The 20,178-nt window shown below is 45.2% G+C and overlaps 2 protein-coding genes across 4 annotated transcripts in view; one reads left to right on the top strand and one right to left on the bottom strand.

The window, feature by feature from the left end:
• Nucleotides 1–18,305, bottom strand: part of TAOK3 (TAO kinase 3) — a 247,833-nt gene extending 229,528 nt beyond the window's left edge. The window contains exon 1 of one of the 2 annotated variants that reach the window (XM_043986734.1): nt 18,148–18,305. The gene's annotated coding sequence lies outside the window, so the exon portion shown is untranslated. Of the gene's footprint in view, nt 1–626; nt 674–18,147 lie in introns of those variants that run through there. The other variant, XM_043986743.1, reaches the window with a different exon arrangement.
• A 269-nt stretch (nt 18,306–18,574) lies between these two features.
• Nucleotides 18,575–20,178, top strand: part of SUDS3 (SDS3 homolog, SIN3A corepressor complex component) — a 49,718-nt gene continuing 48,114 nt past the window's right edge. Inside the window, exon 1 of one of the 2 annotated variants that reach the window (XM_044005522.1) lies at nt 18,575–18,925. Coding sequence is in view for 1 of the 2 variants with exons in the window: in XM_044005514.1 (XP_043861449.1) it covers nt 19,052–19,085 (34 nt within the window). In the remaining variant the exon portion in view is untranslated. Of the gene's footprint in view, nt 18,926–19,036; nt 19,086–20,178 lie in introns of those variants that run through there. The other variant, XM_044005514.1, reaches the window with a different exon arrangement.

Raw genomic sequence — 20,178 nt, 5'->3', positions numbered from 1 at the left:
CATTCCATATATGTATGGATGGCAGACATCAGAATTCCTAATATTTAGCCAATACAGCTAATAAAATATACCTAGAAATTACTTTCTCAGAAAAAATTTGGGGGGAGGGGAGTATCTTCTTCATTAATGCAGTATAAAACCCGACTCAGTTTTGAGCTGCAAGAATGAACACATGCTACCAGCATCTTCACCCAGAGAAAGGAAGTTATTACAAATGCTTAGTTTTCCGAATGAGTGTCAAATCGACTACTTCCTGGTCACACGGAGAAGACTAAATAAATTTATTTGAAAACCAAGTCCGAAAATTGAATTATCCTAGAAAGAACTTTCCTCTATCATTACAACGTTATTATTCATCTTCATCTCATTCTCTAAGCCCTTTTGGAAAATCAAGCTTGTTCAAGGAAAGCTGAAATCTCTCAAGTGAAGGAACTCTGCCAAATGTTCTTGGAGTTGAAAGTGACTTAGACCAGGGCCACAACAGTGGGAGCACTAGCTATAACATCATTATGGGTAAACATACTAACTTGATTAAAAAAAAAAAATGAAGTGCATTCCCACTGAATGCTAAAGAAAGAAACGTTAGAAAGGAAAGAGAGAGAAATCGGACTAAAAGGGTAACTCACCAGTTCTTTGGCACCGATGGGAATGAAAATAACTGCTCTCATGGGCCACTTGTCAAATTGTTAAATGATTCCCCATTAAACAGGCACAAAAAACCCCCAAAACAAAACAAACAAAAAACCGACAGACAACTCCACAAGGAACTCTTCAATAATCCTTATAAGGAACTACTGATAAAAACAGCACCCACGGAGAACTGCACATTTCTGTCAGCCTTGCAAGCTTAAGTATTTCCTGTTAACACTCCGATTGGTTCCCACAGGTGCAAGTGCCTATGGGTGTCTTATCTTGCCTTTCCTAAACCAACCCACTAAAGGAGATTTCAGGCTGACCCAAGTCAATACATTTTTCTCAAGGGCTAGGAAGTATTAACTTCAAATGAAAGTAGCATAGAATTACTTTAGTAAATACCATTAGCCCCAAACCAACCAAACAAAACTCCCTTCCCACAAAGGCCCCAAAACCCCTCAAGTTACCACACGCCAACAAAGCAGAGAAAGAAAGCCAACAACAAAATGCCTGGTTGACCTAAGCACTCGAAAACATTATTCCTAGAAGTTCATTATTCTTTTCAAAATGTCTTGATGCTAATGTGTTTGTAATGTTAATTTTTTTTTTCTAAATAAAAAGGCCTTCCCTAAACAGATGCTAAGAAGTCGCTCTCTACATATCTAGGCATTCAAGCAGCTAAGTGTGGAGCTCACAGATAGAATGTGTACAAGGTCAGCACCAGGGACACTCCACTCAAAGTTTTCACTTACACTCAAGCTGAAAACTCAAGTTCCTTTCCAGCATATAACATGTCAAATCAGAGTTCTCTGTGCTTAATTTCTCTTTCCCCCAAAAGACCATATGTGATGTGGTAGCATATGTTACACTAGGGAAAAGGGAAAACTTCTCACCATGAGTCACATGTGACTAAGTTCTCATAATTCTGGCTGAAAGACATTAGAAATGAATTCATCCATTCAACCAATAGCAAGCCCCAAATAAATGTCAGAAGTTTGATTTGCCCATTTTTTCAGGACCGATATCAGAGTCTGGTTAAAAAATATTTAGGGGTGGGGGCAGCTAGGTGGCACAGTGGATAAAGCACTGCCCCTGGATTCAAGAGGACCTGAGTTCAAATCCGGCCTCAAATACTTGATACTTACTAGCTGTGTGACCCTGGGCAAGTCACTTAACCCTCATTGCCCTGCAAGAAAACAAAAACAAAAACCAAATATATATATTTAGGGGTGCTACACTTGTTCCAATTTTTATTTTAGTTTCATTAATGACTGATTGAGGGGCAGTTAGGTGGCACAGTGGATAAAGCACTGGCCCTGGTTTCAGGAGGACCTGAGTTCAAATCTGGCCTCAGACACCTGACACTTATTAGCTGTGTGTCCCTGGGCAAGTCACTTAACCCTCATTGTCCTGAAAAAAAAAACGACTAATTGAAAAAGGGTTGTGTCTAGTACTTTTTATTTGAATCTATCCTAATGAATACTTCTCTCTTCCACTTAACCAATATTCGACAGAACCTGAGAATCAGAACAGACCCAACTTGACCATTACTTGAAGCATTAATTCTCTTTACTGTAGCAATCAAACAATAAGCATTCATTAAGTGCTTACTATGCTCAAGGCATTGTGCTAGGTGCAGAAGATGCAGACAAAAATGAACCAGTACTGCCTTCAGAGAACTTACATTGTATCTTTTCAGGATTTCTAGCAGGAAGGGTCCTTCAAGATCACCCAATTCTCATCTCTGCTTATTTACAGAAGACAACACCAAAGTCCACAGAGGTTAACATACCCAAGATCACAGACAGAAGCAAAGTCAAAATCTGAATCTAGGTCTCCGGATGCTAAATTCATTATACCATGCTGCCCAATTTGGCGTTTGGCTTCCTCTTAGAACAGAAATATTCTAGAAATTTCCAGTGGTAAGAGATCCAAGTTCTATCTAGGTTAATCCCCTCATTTTACAGATGAAGATACTAGGGCTCAGAGAGAGAAGTGATGTGCCCAAGGTAACCTAAGTAGCAAGTGGCCAAAGCAATACTGTCTGAACCCAGGACTTCTCACTTGTTCATCCAGTTCTTCTCCACTGCTTCTAGAAGACTCCCAGAAGAAGGCATAGGTATGGTGGACGTGGATAACCAGGGTTCCATGAAACAAAAATGAAGTAAATGCAAATACTGCCTAAAGGAAAAAGAAAACTAAAACCAGCAAGAAGAGCATGTAAATAAATCACATTCTTACCTATAATTTGGTTTCATTTTATTTGATAGAAATAGGTTCATTTTTATCCAGCAAACTAAAGTTAAACAAAAAAGAGAGTTCATTCTGTGGCTGAATATTTGACGATTTAACTTTTACTAGTGGTTTACAGTTATAAGCTATTACAACCAGAGAAAAAAATCTTGTTCTGATTTAAGTCCAGGCCTTCAAGTCAAGTGGACAACTACTTCCTGATAGAAAGGCAAAACTTGGCTTTGAGTGTCCTTCTTACACAAGGAAAATAGATACCCAGGCTTGAAGAGTCAGAACCAATGCTCTTCCTACAAAAACACCACCCAACTAAGTAAACAAAAAACAAATTCCAAATACTCAAGGACTCAAAGGTCATTCAAGGAAAACTGTTTTCATTATTACTTCAAACCTATTGCCCAAATAAAGGCATATCCTCACTTATGTTCATTTTTCAATCAGCAAAATGAGCAGTCCATGCCAACCTTTACTTCTCAGCCCAAAGACTGGGTCTATAATAATTATTAGAACAATTGGAATACTTAAATATTGCTTGTAAGAACAGCAAAGGTTTACCAGGAGCTTCAGTTTAATTCTTTTGTCCCGACTTAATCTTTGTCCAGGATGTCCCAGTGGACAGAGTCCCGGGCCTGCAGTCAGGAAGACTCAAATTCCTCAGTTCAAATCTGGCCTCAGACACTTATTAGCTGTGTGACCCTGGGCAAGTCATGTAACCCTGTTTGCCTCAGTTTCCTCATCTGTAAAATGAACCAGAGAAGGAAATGGCAAACCACTTGAGTATCTTTGCCAAGAAAACCCCAAATGGTATTGGACACAACTGGAAAAAAAAAAAAGACTGAATAACAAACAAATCCCTTGTCCATTTGATGTGCTGAGTTGTTGAGTCCCTAATGGGTGCTGGCTCTCTCTTCCCCAGTTGGGATTGGATCCCTCCCAACCCATCACTTACAGTCCAATTCAAATGATACCTCTTCAGAGAAGCCTACCCAAATTCTTCCCCTTTCTTTGCTCAGGTCCTTCCCCCTTGGATCTCACATAGCACTTTAATCTATAACTCTCTAGTATGTTTATGTGATATGTATTATATGTGATATGTATTATACTTAGTTAGAAGCAGTATGACAGTGCTCAGACAGCTGGCTTGGGGTCAGGGTGAGGAAAGGTCAAGTTCTGTGTCTTATGCACAGTAGCTGGGATGGTGAGCAAGTGGTAACTTTCCTGTGCCCCAGGAACAATTGCTAATTGACGAATGTGGATGGAGTTTTCATACTGGGAAATTCCATAAACATACCAAATTATGGATCCAAATCCCATCACTTCAAAACCAAGTTCTCTCTGTGTTTGATGCTAGACTGTTAGGTAGACTGAGAGCAGATGCTGTGCTGAAAACACTGTATCTCTCTGATCAATTCAGGCAGTGCTCTGTTTTAAGTAGGTATTTAATAAAGGTTTGCTGAATTGGATTTAAATTAAATTACATGCCTGGGAACAAAAGTGTTCAACATAGGTATAACCCAGTATGGGCACAGACGAGATGAGTTCTGCAGTTCCTTTTAACACTATGATTCTATTCTAGAATTTTAATTTACTCGTGGGCACTGATTATAAAATGGGTCTAAATTATTTGGAGGTGATTTTGTTCTAGAAAATGTCATGTGGTCTTGTCTTCGAGGATGTTTTCAAAACCATTTTCCTATGACTTTTGGGAGCATGTTGTATACATATATAAAATATACATATAACCACATATGTGTATATGTATAAATATTTGCTGTAAAGCAACAGTTAATGTCCACCACTATTTGTACACTGCCTATTATCAAAGCCAAGGAGCATACTGGTTTAATTAAACTGAGTATTCTTCCTTGACTGGTGCTGTCTCATGGTCAAGAATTCCCACAAATCTTTGGTTTAAGCTAATCTGGTCAGTTAGGATTAATAATGTCCACACCTGTACTGAAAGGAGTTCCTAGTGGATCTTCCAATGAAATACTCTTCCTTCCCATATCAACAGGGAGAGAAAATAAAATTGATGTCTTTCAAAGTGTGCAATGGTAATTAACTAGGATTCTGAGCATTACAAAAAGTACAATGTGGGATGGATGTCTGCCACCTACTATTCCAGTGAGAGCCCCATCTAAAACAGAATCCAGATCTCAGCATAGAATCCTCAGTCTTAAAGAAGGGATTACAGAATTGTTCAAGCTGCAAAGACCATGGGCGCCTTTATTTGAAGCAATGTTAAGGTATCCTGAGTAATGATTTGGATACTTTGGCATACCTGGGATGAGATAATATATGTAAACTTGAAGTGTCATGTAACTGTCATCTTGTCTTATCATCATCATCATCATAGCAAATATTCCTGGATTCTCTCCAAATGGACAGATCTATAACTCAACCACGTCTTCTCATCTGTTGGAATTTTTGTCCAGATACTCCCATAAGTAATCCATATGGGGCTCATTCAAGATATTGGAGGTTTTTCTTCAGGTTTCTTAACATTAATTGTGTAGTAGTGCATCATCTGAGCTGTTACAGAAACCTCTAGATGGAATGAAATTATGGATCCAAATCCCTTCACCTCAAAAAAAATAAAAGCTCTCTCTTTGTGCTTGATGCTAGACTGTTAGGTAGACTGAGAGCAGATGGATCTATCTAGTGGATAGAGAGCTAGACTGGAATCAAAAAGATGAGTTCAAATCAAGGCATGATTCTGGGCAAGTCACTTAACCTTTGTCTGATCTGATTTCCTCTCAGTGGAATGAAGATAATAAACAACACCTACCTCTCAGGGTTGTAAAATGACATCATATTTATAAAGTCCTTAAAACACCATATAAATGCTAGTTATTATTACTGATAACAACAACAACAACAACAACAATATGCAGCTGCCTACTTGCACCCACCAATAACCAATATCATACTTTGAGTGACTCTCAATTTTGGTTCTTCAGAGATTTCAGTATTCCATTTTGTGGTCTTTGGATCTTAATTAAGAAGTTGTGCTGCGCAAACCTCATAAAGCCATCTATAAACATGAGCGATGGAAAGACCTCGGCCTCCATAAGTAATTCCTTTTCCATTTGGTCTCCATTCTGGGTATTCTCCATGAGTGGCAAACATCCTTCGGTGAACACATGCACATTTTAGATAGCCTGGAAATATTCCCCATCTCAATCCAAGCTATTAAGATGAAGGACAGAAAGCACACACCTTGCCAAATAAATCTTGGAAAGATTCCTTATTAGTATGAAACCCAAAGTCCACTAAGCCATAGTCTAGACTTGAGTCTTGTCTCTTTCTTCCACAGAAACAGCAAGGAAATTGATGGGGGAGGGAGAGAGAGAGGGAGGGAGCAGGTGTCGTTCCCCATCTAGAATCAGAAAGTTGTTCTTGCAGGGCTTGTGATAGGTTGGTATTTCGCTTTCTCTCCAGGGTTTCTCTAGCGCCCCCAAACATGCATGTATTTGCAAGTTAGTTAAGTATGGGTACAAGTCTGTGACAATAATGAAATCATGCTCCCTGGTCTCACAACTGCAAAATATGATGCTTTATTATGTAAAATGTAGACAATCTAGACCAAGGATTCTCAACCGGGAGATTGCTGACTTAGAAAAAAAAAATTGTTGCTACATATCATTGGTTTCATATATGTGTATATGTATACATATATACATACATATGATATCTTAATAACTTTAAAAAAATTATTTTCCCCCACCATTTATGAGATTTGCTTTTTCACACATAAGGTAACCTCATTTCCTATATATACTGTAAATGATGCTATGGTATTATAAATTAAAAACAAAAAATAAAGGAGGTATTAAATATTGGAATCTCTTTGTCACTTCTGGCCCAGCCTGTACGTAAACACACACACACACACACACACACACACACACACACACACACACACACACACACATATATAATGCATTTTAAAACATTTTTTTCTGCAAAGTGGTTCAGATTGCCAAGGGGGTCCCAGAGACCAAAAGGTTAAGAAGCCCTGCACTAGCCCCAAGCTTGTGAATAACAAGGAAGGACCAGTAGATGGGGAGAAGGTGAAAAGCAGAGGGAAGAGGGGAGGTGGGGCTACACTGCCCAGGGAGGAAGGAGAGAACAATCAATGAACTGAGAACCCAGGGATCTGGGAGAGAACCAAATCGAGAACACAAGTGGGGAAAGAAGGTTCACTCTATCCTCAAACTGGAGCAAAGCAGGTGACAATGGGTGAAAAGATAGAGTTTCATGAGCGCAGAGGGAAGAGGAGATGGGATAGCACACATTGGAGAGAGCACCCCATTGGGAGTAAGAAGCCCCAAACTCCCTGCCTGTGCAGCCTGGGTAAGTTGTTTCCCTTTTTTTGGGTCTCACTTGCCTCTTCTGTGAAATGAGGGGAACAGATTAAATGACCCATACTGTCCCTGCTAGTTCTAAATCTATGTTTTATTTTATTTTATTTTGGCGGGGCAATGAGGGTTAAGTGACTTGCCCAGGGTCACACAGCTAGTACAGGTCAAGTGTCTGAGGCTGGATTTGAACTCAGGTCCTCCTGAATACAGGGCTGGTGCTTTATCCACTGCGCCACCTAGCTGCCCCCTAAATCTATGTTCCAATGATTTGAACTGTAATTTAACACACCAAAGACAGTTTTACTTTCTGAGGCTAACAAGAACAGAGATAATACACAGGACAGCCTTCTGAGTTCCAGAAGCAGCTAGCCAATGATATTTCCCATGAGCCTTTTTTCTCCAGGTGAAAACTCCCCTGTTCCTTGAACTACTTCTCCTGGAAAGAACTTGGGAGGGGGCAGCTAGGTGGCTCAGTGGATAAGGCACCAGCCTTGGATTCAGAAGGACCTGAGTTCAAACCCAGCCTCAGACACTTACTAGCTGTGTGACCCTGGGCAAGTCACTTAACCCCCATTGCCCTACCAAAACAAAAACAAAAAAACCAAAAATCAAAATGAAAGAACTTGTGGACCTTCTCCATACTGGTCATCTTCTTCTGGATGCCCGTACTGCTTGTCAGTGGCCTTCCTAAAAAGCAATGCCCCAAACTGATTCAGGTTTGACCAGGAACTAGGATCGCCCAATCCTAGATGACTGACTTTTCCTAATGGAGCCTGTGATTGGGTTTGTCTTCCCCATCCCCCTCTAAGACTAGATGTGAGCTCCTTGAGGGCAGGTCTGTGTTTTTGCCTTTCTTTGTATCCTGAATCCAGTCCCTGGCACATACTAAGTATTTAGGAGGTACTTGCTGACTGGCTGCTTGCTGTCACATGCACTGCTGATGTAATGGTTTGCACAGTGTTGCCTTGGAACTACTTCCCATCTCTATGCTTTTGCATAGAGTTCCCTATGTCTGAATATCCTCCTCTCCACACTTCTGCCTCTGGAGAATTCCTATATTTTTTCAAGGCTCAGCTCAAATGTCACTACCTGCAAGATGCCTATTCTGAGCCCCATTGTTGGTAATTGTCCTGTTCATTTCTCTTATCTGTTTCATATATATATTATATATACACTTGTGTGTGCATGTATGTGTACATGTATGGGCATATATGTGTAGATATATACACAGCATTCCTGTTGCCTGTCAGTATTAACATTTGTTGTCATATATCTACATATATTATGTGTGTATGTGTGTATACATATATATATAGAGAGAGAGGGTGGGGAGAGAGGGAGATTGATTTACTTATCTGCATACATGAGGTTTCCTACTAGTAAAATATAAGCTACTTGAGGTAAGGGACTTTCATTTTTGTCTTTGTATGTCCAGTGTCTAGCATACAGTAGAGGTTTAATAAATGCTTGCTGAATTGAAATGAGTGAAGAAGGATCTATTGGATTATGATTGATATGGTTCTTATGTATTCTATGGGTAGCTGAGTGGCACAGCGGATAGATAGAGTGCTGGGTCTGGAGTTAGAAAGATCTGAGTTCAAATTTGACCTCAGCCATTATTAGTTCTGTGACCCTGGCTAAGTCACTTAACCTCAGTGTACCTCAATTTCCTCATCTGTAAAATGAGAATAATAGCTACTCCCTCCCAGGGTTGTTGTGAGGATCAAAGGAGATAATATTTGTCAAGTGCCTTAAAGTGCTATGTTATTATTATCTGACTCGAATCATTCACACATCTGTGATTTCATCAGCATGGACAGCCATTCCCTTCCCCAATAAGGATTGCAACCCTTCCACCATCTACACAAATAGCTGGGGCCAAAAACATTCATCACCCAGTGGCCAACCGTGAAGTGGTAAGTTCTCAGAGCTTGGCCCCATAGGTCTGCAAAAGACACACACACAGAGCTCATCACCTGGCCCTTAGTCATTGCCTTTCCCGTTTGGTAGGACCTGCCTGCCAAAGCTTGTATTCTCCTGGCACCGTCTTTGAGGCCTCAAGGTCACCATTGCAGGCATGTAGAGGTTTAAGACAGCAGACACTCGGGTACCTATTGCAACACAAGGCTGGGATGCTGCTAACCAGTTAGCACAAGCATCTCCATTTCCACAGTGAACTACACATGCTTCGAGTCATTTGACAATGGGGCGATATGCTTATAGTTTGGCTGAAGATATCATTTAAATGGCTTTCAGTACAAAGGCTCAAAATTTTTATGAGCTAGGGCTCTTTCTACTTGACTTGATTTTGAATTTGAATAATACTCCCTAAAACCCCCCAAACCCCAAACTCTAAGCACCAAGTGAGATATCTCACTGAGACAATCATAAACTCCACCCTTGAATAAGCATCACAGATAGACTCAAAAATATCTACCCAATTACTTGAACTTTGAATTGTGAGAATTAAAAAAAAAATTTTCCCTTCCATGATTGTGAGTTTCACCCCATGGTTTAGAGTGTTAAGGGTTTTTCAAGGTGTTAGTTTTGCTGAATTGTTTTTATTTTTTCCTTTTATTTAGTTATTTATCTGCTTTGTCATAACAAGTGGCCCTCTGGGAGGGGGAAGGGAAAAAGATACAATTGTAAATGGAGTTGATCTCAAAAGGAAAGATAGTAACACAAATTTATTTAAAAACAAAAAGTCTTCATTCTAAGAAAAGATCTAAGACATGTTTAGAAGAAAGAACACAGAAAGGAATTCCATTGAAAGAGCTTTTAACTAAAATATCTTCATAAATATAGAAAACATTAACGGTTTTTTGATCTATAGCATTATAAGATGAAAAGCAAGAAATATTAATATTGACAGGGAATGAGAACTTGTATTCAAGTGTGCTTAAACATTAAAGCCAAATTTGATGTGCCATTTGTCCCACAGATGACAAGAGTTTTTGAGGGCATATGGCTTCAGTGGATAGAGAGTATAAAACAGTTTTTTTGTTTTGTATTATACTTGGCTCCTATTAATGCTTATTAATTTGGTTGGGATTCAGACACCTTCATTAAGGGCCCTCAACTGTTAGGTCCTAGAGCTGCTCCGACTGTAAGTAAGGAAGGGAAACTTTATTCAGAGCCACTGCTTTTGTCTGTATAATGGAGAATAATTTCAACCTAAAGCATCTTGGGTTTCTTGTCCTATAATCTCAGTTGGTGAAACAAATATAAAACATGCCTAACTTTCTTGCACTGGTCCTTGGGGATTTTCAGTCACCAAAAATACATTACAAGGAATCTCCTCCTCATCTTCTTTAGATCAATATAATATTGGAATGTTATTGAAATGATTTCTTCAGTAATGGCACATGGGAATGCTGGAGCACTCTATTCTCTTATGAGAAACATTTTTATTACTTTTTTTTGGGGGGTGTGTGTGAGGCAATTGGGGTTAAGTGACTTGCCCAGGGTCACACAGCTAGTGTCAAGTGTCTGAGGCAGGATTTGAACTCAGGTCCTCCTGAATCCAGAGCCAGTGCTTTATCCACTGTGCCACCTAGCTGCCCCCACGAGAAACATTTTTGCCTTAGAATAGGATCATTTAAATAAAGCAGGCAGAAATCACCAAAGGAGGATAGTGAATGATCTTTTGACAGATTTTGATTTACACATTTCTATTCCTTTGGCCCATTATTACTGACATCTCTGACCACTTCCACATATCCACCAGATAGTAGCCGAAGAAATCATCTCTTGACTTTTCTCACTTTATTCTTCCTTAAAGCTTCATTTAATTTGGTAGAGGGTTTTGGAAAGACAGGTTTTAGATAAAAGATGTCCTCCTAGTTATATCTTTTTTTGGGGGGGGGGGGGTGAGGCAATTGGGGTTAAGTGACTTGCCTCGGGTCACACAGCTAGTTAAGTGTCTGAGGCCGGATTTGAACTCAGGTCCTCATGAATCCAGGGCCGGTGCTCTATCCACTGCACCACCTAGCTGCCCCTACTAGTTATATCTTAACTGAATTATAGTAAATTATAATTTAATTTCCTCCCTTTTGCTTCTTTTCCCCCCTTTTTCATCCATCTGTGTCTCCATCTCTGTCTCTCTGTCTCTGTGTTGGTTTCTCTCTCTCTCTAACAGTTTAGGAGAAACCTCTCCATGAGTATAGAGGTTATGACTCACATGGAATCCTAGGTTTTCAGAAGCCACATAAGCAGTGCTCAATATCAGGTATGTGGTGGGTGCCTGTTCTATGCTTATCATCACCCCCAGAAAATCATTGTCAGTCACTTTTGTCATGAATTTCAATCAGCAGTTCCTCTATCAACCCCCTACATTCTGTCCATGGAAAAGGGCACAACATTCCTTCTTCCTATTACCCAAAGCTTCCCATGACTAAACTTGGGCAACAAAAGTACCGCAAAAGAACACAATTAAAACCTGCAAAGAGGAGAGAGTCAAAGGATTTTTGAAGTGAAATCGCATCATTCTTTCCTTCTCCCCCTCACTCCATAACCCTTCCAAAGCCTCGGTTTTATAAGCCAACCTTTCCGAAAGGGAAGCAAAATACTTGGGGGGGGGGGGGGGGGGGGGGGGGGAGGTTGGCAGGAAAATACCCAGAAGATACTACAGAGAAGTAGGAAATGATTGAAATAGCCTAGACTGTCAGAGCACATGTGCATTCAAAAGCAGCACTTAAATGGGAGTCAGGGCAGCATTAACACATCCCCAGCACAAAGCGTAACAAGCCTGGTCATTAGCTTAATCTTAACATCCATCAAAGTTGGAGGCTGCTCCCCCGCCCCCATCCCCACCTCCTGGGGGCTCCCACATTGTTTGTCTCAGCACTTTTAACAGATACTCACCCACCTCCCACCAGGACATAAAGCGTCTGGTTTAAATAGGCTTGCTTATCTCCTTCCTCAATTTAGGTTGGAATTCTGCCTACAGTTCAAGCCCCAGTAGGTCTCAGAAGGAGAAATCTAATGGGAAAGTGCAGCTACTTCAGCAGCCCCACAAGGACACCTCTTATTTGGAAGCTCAAAGGCGATGGAAAAGTCTTTGGTCCACAAGAGGTGGGAGGTCAAGGTTCTAAACATTGTCAAGTTCATTTAAACCTGTCTATAAAAACCTGACACCCTTTAATTGGCAAATCTCAAAGGAGTTCTTTAGCCCCAACATAGAGCTCATATCTCTATAGCCTTTTGGTCCCCCACAATAATCCCTGGAGGTGTCGGGCAAATGATATCATTTCCATTTTAAAGATCATTCATTCAATCAACTAACAAGTTTTTAGTACCACCCAGTGTCAGACCTGCTGCTAGGGATAAAAACCTAAATAACTGAGGGTTTTGCTTTTGTTTTGTTTTGTTTTTATGGAGCAAAGAAAATCAGTTCCAACTCAAAGCCTGAGCTTGGCTTTTAGCTTTATTTGGAAAATTTGGGAGCCCTCTCTTCACTTCCACGTTCAGGTAAAGCCTCAAGGTCAAGGATAAACTTTATAGACATTCTCACAAAATTCCAAGGCATTCATCCAAGCTGAAGAGTGACCCATAGGAAGAAGACAGTACCATTTCAGTAGAGAGAGGAACACATCTATTTCTAAAATGATAAAAAACAAAGCTAACCGGGCATTACTTCCTAGGATTAGTTCTTCTATTTTGTTGGGGAAAAAAATTCAGTCTTTCCCCCTTCTCTGCTCCGCGCCCCCTCCCCCCCCACACACACTAGAGCTTCGTACTTCACCCAGGGTCCAGGAATTTTTTTTGTGTGTGTGGGGCAATGGGGGTTAAGCGACTTGCCCAGGGTCACATAGCCAGTAAGTGTCAAGTGTCTGAGGCCGGATTTGAACTCAGGTCCTCCTGAATCCAGGGCCGGTGCTTTATCCACTGTGCCACCGCCACCTAGCTGCGCCCCCCCCCCTCCCCGGAATCTTTTAAAATATTCTGATAACTATGTTTCTATATAATTGATTTTCTTGATAATTCTATGCATTTTATTCTGAGAACGGGATAACCCGGAGGCCAAGGGAGTCCATCTCTCTCTCTCTCTCTCTCTCTCTCTCTCTCTCTCTCTCTCTCACACACACACACACACACACACACACACACACACAGGAATCCCTGGTTTTCAACATAGGTGGCATCATTCCAGGTTCCCAGCAAACTGTTTAGAAATCTCAATTCAGATCGGGTTTGTATCCCCAACCTTCTGTCCCTGCCCACTTGCATACTGCGGTCACTACCTTTGCCAGTATCATAGGCCCTCAAGATGGAGACCTTGCCATCACCTTCTCTTCTTGGTGGCATTTCTTTAGAAACCCCCTAGTCCTGGGGCAGCTAGGTGGCGCAGTGGATAAAGCACCGGCCCTGGATTCAGGAGGACCTGAGTTCAAAACCGGCCTCAGACACTTGACACTTACTAGCTGTGTGACCCTGAGCAAGTCACTTAACCCTCACTGCCCTGCAAAAAAGAAAACCCCTAGTCCTACCATCCTAGCTTGGCTGCATCTCCCTTCATTGGATGGTGCATTCTGTTGGGTTCATACATCTCTCACTTAAATGATAATACCACCCCTACTTTCTATTCTGTTAGAGGCAGTCTGGCCTGTGCAAGGGACTTGAAGTCACCCCAGATGCTTATAAGGTATGACACTGGGCAAGTCACAGCTTCTGGAAGTCTCAGTTTTTTTCATCTGAGAAATGGCACCATCCTTCCTCAGGGTGGTAGTGGGAGTGAAATGAGATGGCAAATAGAAAGACCTTAGAAAACCTTAAAGGTCTAAGTAACAGCCACTATTTAAGTCTGTTATTTAAGGCTGTTACCTAGACCTTAAGTCCCAGAAGTGCTAGGGCACAATTGCAAGTCACCACCTTTCAGGTGCAATCCCTCACCCTCCCAGCAGCCAGTTCCTTTATCTGGGCCAAGTGGGCCAAAGCCTTCCCCAAAATTCATACTCTACTCTTTCCCCCAAGGCTCCCAGACCATAGAACACTAGCCAGAGCTGTCATTTTTACAGCGTTTCAAGATTTGCAAAGCTCTTTCCCTCCATAATTTCATTAGAGACTCCCAACAATCCCAGGAGGCAGGTCTTACTATTATGCCCATTTTGTAGAAGAGGCACCCAGGCAGAGAGGTTAAGAGACTCACCCAGGTTACACAGCTAACAAGTACCTCAAGTGGGATTTGAACTTTGTTCTTCCTCATTCCAAGTCTGACTTCTTATAATCTAAGCCATCCAGCTGCCCCTGTCTCAGGACTCTCTGGGAGAGCCTTCACCTCAGACCTTCAGGTTTCCTCTCCTCACACACATCTCCCCCAAGAGCTCCCAGTTTTTATTCCCCTCAGGAGTGGTCATCAGCTCAGCCTCTCTCCCAGGCCCTCTCTGGGGTGACACTTTACTATGTACTTTCTCAGGGACCTCCTCATCACAGGTTCTCCCTGAAATCCCTTTACTCATTCTACTGTCCCATCTCCTCTCTGGGATCCCCTCATTTCAGACACTGCTGTTCTCTGAGGAGCTGTGACATCAGATCTCCTCCCCTCAGAAACTATGTCACACAGTGATCCTCTGGGCCAATCACCCCTGCCTCCCTGCAACCTCCTGCTCAAGTCCTCTTCCTGGGGTCCTCTCCCCTAAAAAAGAGCCAGCACTTCTACTTTCCAGAGGCATTGTGACCTCAGTCACCCTGCTTCCCATCTCTCCTTTAGTTCCCCCTGTCTGAAACTCATCCTCCCAGCCCTCCCCTGTGGCCCTGTCCCCTTGGAACCTTCCATCTTGAGCTCTCTTCAGCCCCACTGCCTCAAGCTGCTTTCCCAAATCCCTTCCGATCCGACCCACAGTCACAAATACTGCCCCCTGGAAGCCCCTCTCAGCTCAGACAGATGGGTGGTTACAATCCTCTTTGGGTGCTCCTCTACTGAGATCCACCATTGGGCCCATTCTGAAGTTCCTCACCTTCATGAATGCCCCCTCCTCTCAGTCCCCACAGTCAGTCCCAGTTCCTTCCTGGGCTCTTCTCCCTTCATACTTGCTCTCGAACCCTTCTGGAGAAGGTCCCCTTTACTCAGACCCCTAATGTTACCACACAGCCTGCTGCCATAGCCCCTCCCCTCCCTGGAGTGCCCCCTCCTCAGTCTGTGGTAGAGTCCCTTCCTGGGATGGTCTTAATCTCAGATTCACAATCAGCCTCTCCTTTTCTGGGCTCCCCTCTTCCTCACATTCTTTTTTTTTTTTTTTTTAGTGAGGCAATTGGGGTTAAGTGACTTGCCCAGGGTCACACAACTAGTAAGTGTTAAGTGTCTGAGACCATATTTGAACTCAGGTCCTCCTGACTCCAGGGCCCGGTGCTCTATCCACTGTACCACCTAGCCCCTCTTCCTCACATTCAATATCATGGTGGGGGAGGGAAAGAAAGGTTTTTCTTTTACCCCCTCTCTCCCAGTATTCCCCAAGCCTTGAGGCCCACTGTGTCCCAGCCCCTCAGGTGGCCTCTCCCAGAGACCTGACTTTCCAGACTTTGTCTTCCCCCTTTTGACTCTCTGGGGTTTCTTTCCATCAAACCTAAGGTCCCAGCTCGTTCTGGTAGACTTTTCCCTCCAAGTCCCTCCCAGGGGTCTCCTCCCCTTGCATATCCCCGGGGGTGGGGGCATATTCTCTCCTCCTTCAGCTTTTCTCCCTTCCCCCCTCCCCCATCCCTTTCACTCAGACTCCCTGACTCTCTGGGGTCCTTTTCCCTTAGACCTCCCATTTTATGCCTCTTTAGGTTCGGATGCCCTGAGATCACCTGCCAGCAGCCCTGAGGAGCCTCTTCCCCTCACATTCCACATTCAGTCCCACTGGCAGAGCCTCTATTTGAAGTCTCAAGCCTCCAACTGTACCCACAGCCCCTTGGTGGGCTCTCCTCTCCTCAGCTCCCCCTCCCTACACATTCTAACAGACCTAGCCACTCTGGCTGGGGTTCTTCCTCAGACTCCCCTCAGTCCCTCTGAAGGATCTCTTCCTCTCAGACATTCTAACACGTTTGTCTTTCTGGGCCATCATTCCCTGTTGTTTTTATTGTTCCTTGTGGAATCTCCTCCCCTCAAACCCTCTCACAGGTCCTGGCTTGGGGAGGGTTCCCTTCCCCTCACACTCCTTCCCCTCCCCCTTGGATCTCTTTAGTGCCAGTCCCTTTGAGACCCAGTCACAGCCCTCGGTGTGGAGGGGGGAGGGGGAAGGAGGAATCTGCCCTGTCACAGCTTCTTTGAAAGAGTTTCTTCACCCAGATCCCCTCATCACAGCCCCCTGCAAAGAATCTTCTACTCTCAGACCTCAGATTGCTGCCGCTTTCCTGCTAGTCCAGTCCCTGGGGTTAGGGTGGGCTGGGGTATCTGGCCTTATCTTAGTTTATCACAGCTCCACTCCAAGGTCTCCCAGCCTCAGCCCCTGGGGGAGGGAGGGGGAGAGTGGTATCTCTCTGATCAGTTTCAAGACTGTAAACAGCCCCTCAGAGATTCTCCCTTACACAAGGGGGGGGGGGGAGGGAGATGGGAAGGAGTTCTACAATCCTTGCCTTTCTGGGAGTTTTGTCCCCTAGGTCTCTGGCCCCCACAACTCTCACAGGTCTCAGCCTGTCCCAGCCCCACTGTCCCAACCACTGTCGGGGTTGGGGGGGGGGGTTCATCCCTCAGGTCTCCCACTGTGCTTGCTCTTTCTATGGTTTCCTGTCATACCCCCCCCCCCCAGGCCTTTTTGTCTGGGTTTTATGTCCCTGTCTCTTCAGGGTCTACCAGTATCCCAACCTTTTGTGGGGGTCTCAGTCATCCCAGACTCGGGGTGGGGGGACTTCTTAGGGTCTTGTCATAGTCTCATTCAGAAATCCTCAGCTGTCATACCCATCTTAGGGGTCTCAGCCTATCCCAGTCTTACTCAGGAGTCTCATCATTTGGTCTCTGGTCCCTGGCTCCTTGTGTGTGGGGGGAGGTCCCTGGGTGTCACAGGTCCTCTCAAGGATCGTCTCCTGTCATAGACTCTTAGGGGTTCTGCCAGTCCTGGGATCTCCCGGGTTCCCATCCTGTCACAGCTCCTCTGCGGGGTCTTTCACGGTACATGTCCTTCTCCAGGGTCCCCTCTCTTCACAACTCCCTCTCAGAGGCCTCAAGTTGTCACAGGCACCATCAAGAGTCTCTTCCCCTCCTAGTCTCTCTCAAGGGACTTAGCCTTTCCCTGTTCCTCTCAATTTCCTTGTCTCTCTCCAGGGACCCTTCATGTCACAGCCCTATCTCAGGATCTCAGACTGTCAGCCCCTATGGACAGTCTTTTTCAGTAACAAGTCCTTTGGGGGTTTCCATTACTGTCCTTGCCCTTCTCAGTAATCTCTTGAAGTTCCTGTCCCTCTCTGAGGATCTCTAATGTCACAGCCCCCTGCTGGGGGTCCCCATATGTCTGCCCCTATCTGTCCCAGCCCTCTGGTGTCACTCTCTCTCTCGGGTTTCCTGCTTGTTCCTGCACCTCTCAGAAGTTTCTGGCTGTCACAGTTCCTCTCGGGGGTCCCCTCCTGTCACAGTCACTTCTCGGGGATCTCCTCCTGTCACAGCCCCTCTCAGGGGTCCCTTCCTGTCAGAGTCACTTCTCGGGGGTCTCCTCCTGTCACAGCCCCTCTCAGGGGTCCCTTCCTGTCAGAGTCACTTCTCGGGGGTCTCCTCCTGTCACAGCCCCTCTCGGAGTCTCCTCCTGTCTCTGTCCCTGGCGAGGGGCTCCTCCTGTTCCAGCCCCTCTCCGGTGTTCCCAGCGGTCCCCGTCCTCACGGGGGTCTCATCCCTTTAGCCTCCAGTCCCCGCCCCTTCGGGGGTCCCCGCCCCGCCCGCCCCCCTGTCCCGCCCCTGTCCCGCCCCGGGCTGGGCTCCTCCGCTCCCTCTCACCTGGTGAGGGTCTGCTCGCCGGGCTGAGTTCTGGGTCCTGGGTCCAGGGCAAGGTCCGGGGCTGGCCGGTCGTTCCTGCTCCGCTGTCGCTGTCGCCGCCCGGTCCCTGGTCCCCACTCCCTCCTCCTCTCGCCGCCGCTGCTGCTGTCCGAGGTGCGGCTCCTGCCAGGCGCAGCCAATCGCACCCGAGAGCACCGAGCCCCCGCCGAGCCCCGCCCCCGCCGCCGCCGCGGACACTCCCCCACCACGCCTGGGGTCGGCCGATCTATCGGCGCTCCGCTCATCTCCCCTGCGTGCTCAAGGTCCGGGAGTGAGTCTCTCGATCGGCCGGTGCTCCATTCATCCTGCCTACTCTCGGCGGAGTAGTCGATAGAGCTCCGGGATTGGCGGAGGCAGCCGGTGATGCGTTGGGGGCGGGACTGACGCTAGGAAGGCCCCGCCTCTCCCGTTCGGAGTCCTAGAGGTGCGGCTCTGCGCCCACGCTTCTGCTTGGGTCAAAGGTCACCTCACTCCTCTTTCCTCCCCCCCACCCCCAAGTCCGAGGTCACGACCCGGGTTGGGGATGCCCTGGGCTGCCCCTGGGGGCCCGGGCCCCGGCCCGGGCCCAAGGGTGTCGGCCGGGGTTGCCTTCGCGGGGCAGCCGCCACCGAAGCCAGCACGCCCAGGGCACCTTTTGCTGGAGGGGCCAGGCAGGAGGTGCTTTGAGATCCTGCACCTCCTTAGGCTGCGGAGGACTTCCCAGGGCTTCGTGCACGGGAGCCTGTTAAGACCCTGGGAGGTAAGTAGGCGCAGGGATTAATTAGCAGCCTCCTTTCACCCCGGGACTGGAGGAACCCCGCGGAGGGCTGCACCCGGAGGCGGATAGAGGCGTGGGGGCTGGACTTAGAACCGCCTTTGCTGCGGCATGAACCTCAGGCGCTTAATGGATCTGACGGAGGGTAGGTTCCCTCTGTCTCCGCTCCTCTTTCCTCTCCTCTTCCCCTATTCTCTCCTGCCCCCCCAATCACCAGAGCTCGCCAGGCTTGCATTTCATAGCATCAAGTCACGGTCCAGTTGTGGGTTCTGAACCTGTGTCATCAGCCTCATAGGGAGGGAGGAATGGTGGGAAAGGAACACTTTGTAACTAGTAAGTGACCTTTGGCAAAATTGTGTTTAATTTCCAAATAAACAATGTTACAACAATATACAAGTTTTCCAGTTATGTTGTAACCAAGTTTTTCCTCTAGAGTTGTTTGTATTCGAAAGTGCTCCCTCCCCATCTTCCCACCTCTCTCCCCCTCTCCGTCTCCCCCCATCCCTTTCCCTCCTCGTTCCTCTTCTGCCCAAACCCTCAGGGTCCAAAGTACTTCCTTGGAAAGGCCTACTTTGGACAGCCCTGGGGATCCCATCTGGAGCCAAGCCATGTCATACTGCATTCTGGGCTGACCTTTCATTCCTGTATAGCTCACCCATGCTCTCCATTCCAAGATATTAGGTGTGTTTTTAAGCAGGTTGCGTTTCAGTCACTCACTACCCTCCATTATAGGTCAAAGAATAGCAATCTCTTCTCACCCTCAAGTTGTAAAAACTGTAGCAAGCTTGGACACTCTGACGCACTGAGATGGAATCGTCACAAATTCCAATCTCTCTGTAGAAGCCTTGACACAAAGGTATTTATGAAAGTCTCTGCCATTAATCAGATTTGCACATTACAGTCTGAACAGCAAGAGTGCTTGGTTTGGATTTTTTTTTTTAGGTGCCATGCACTTTTCTAGTTTGGGGTTTAGAAAACAATGTGTAGGCATTTAAAACATCCTGTAACTATTTTAAAAGCTTATTCTTTCAAAAAAAAGCTTATTCTTCTTTAAATCAGAGTTTGTATTTGGGGGTCGAGAAGCGTCCTAGATAGGTACCAAAGGAAGCAAAGCTGTCATTGAAATTGCTTTCTTAGGAGAGAGAAGGTAACCTGGCCTAGCTGAGTTAGTTGTTGAGTGTTGCATTGGGTGAGAATTGGAAGAAGAGAGGTCTCAGTGATCTCTTGAGATATTACAT

This window comes from Dromiciops gliroides, chromosome 1 (assembly GCF_019393635.1).
Source record: "Dromiciops gliroides isolate mDroGli1 chromosome 1, mDroGli1.pri, whole genome shotgun sequence".
Taxonomy (NCBI): domain Eukaryota; kingdom Metazoa; phylum Chordata; class Mammalia; order Microbiotheria; family Microbiotheriidae; genus Dromiciops; species Dromiciops gliroides.
Note: the sequence above shows the minus strand (reverse complement) of the source record. Positions and strands in the feature narration are given on the sequence as shown.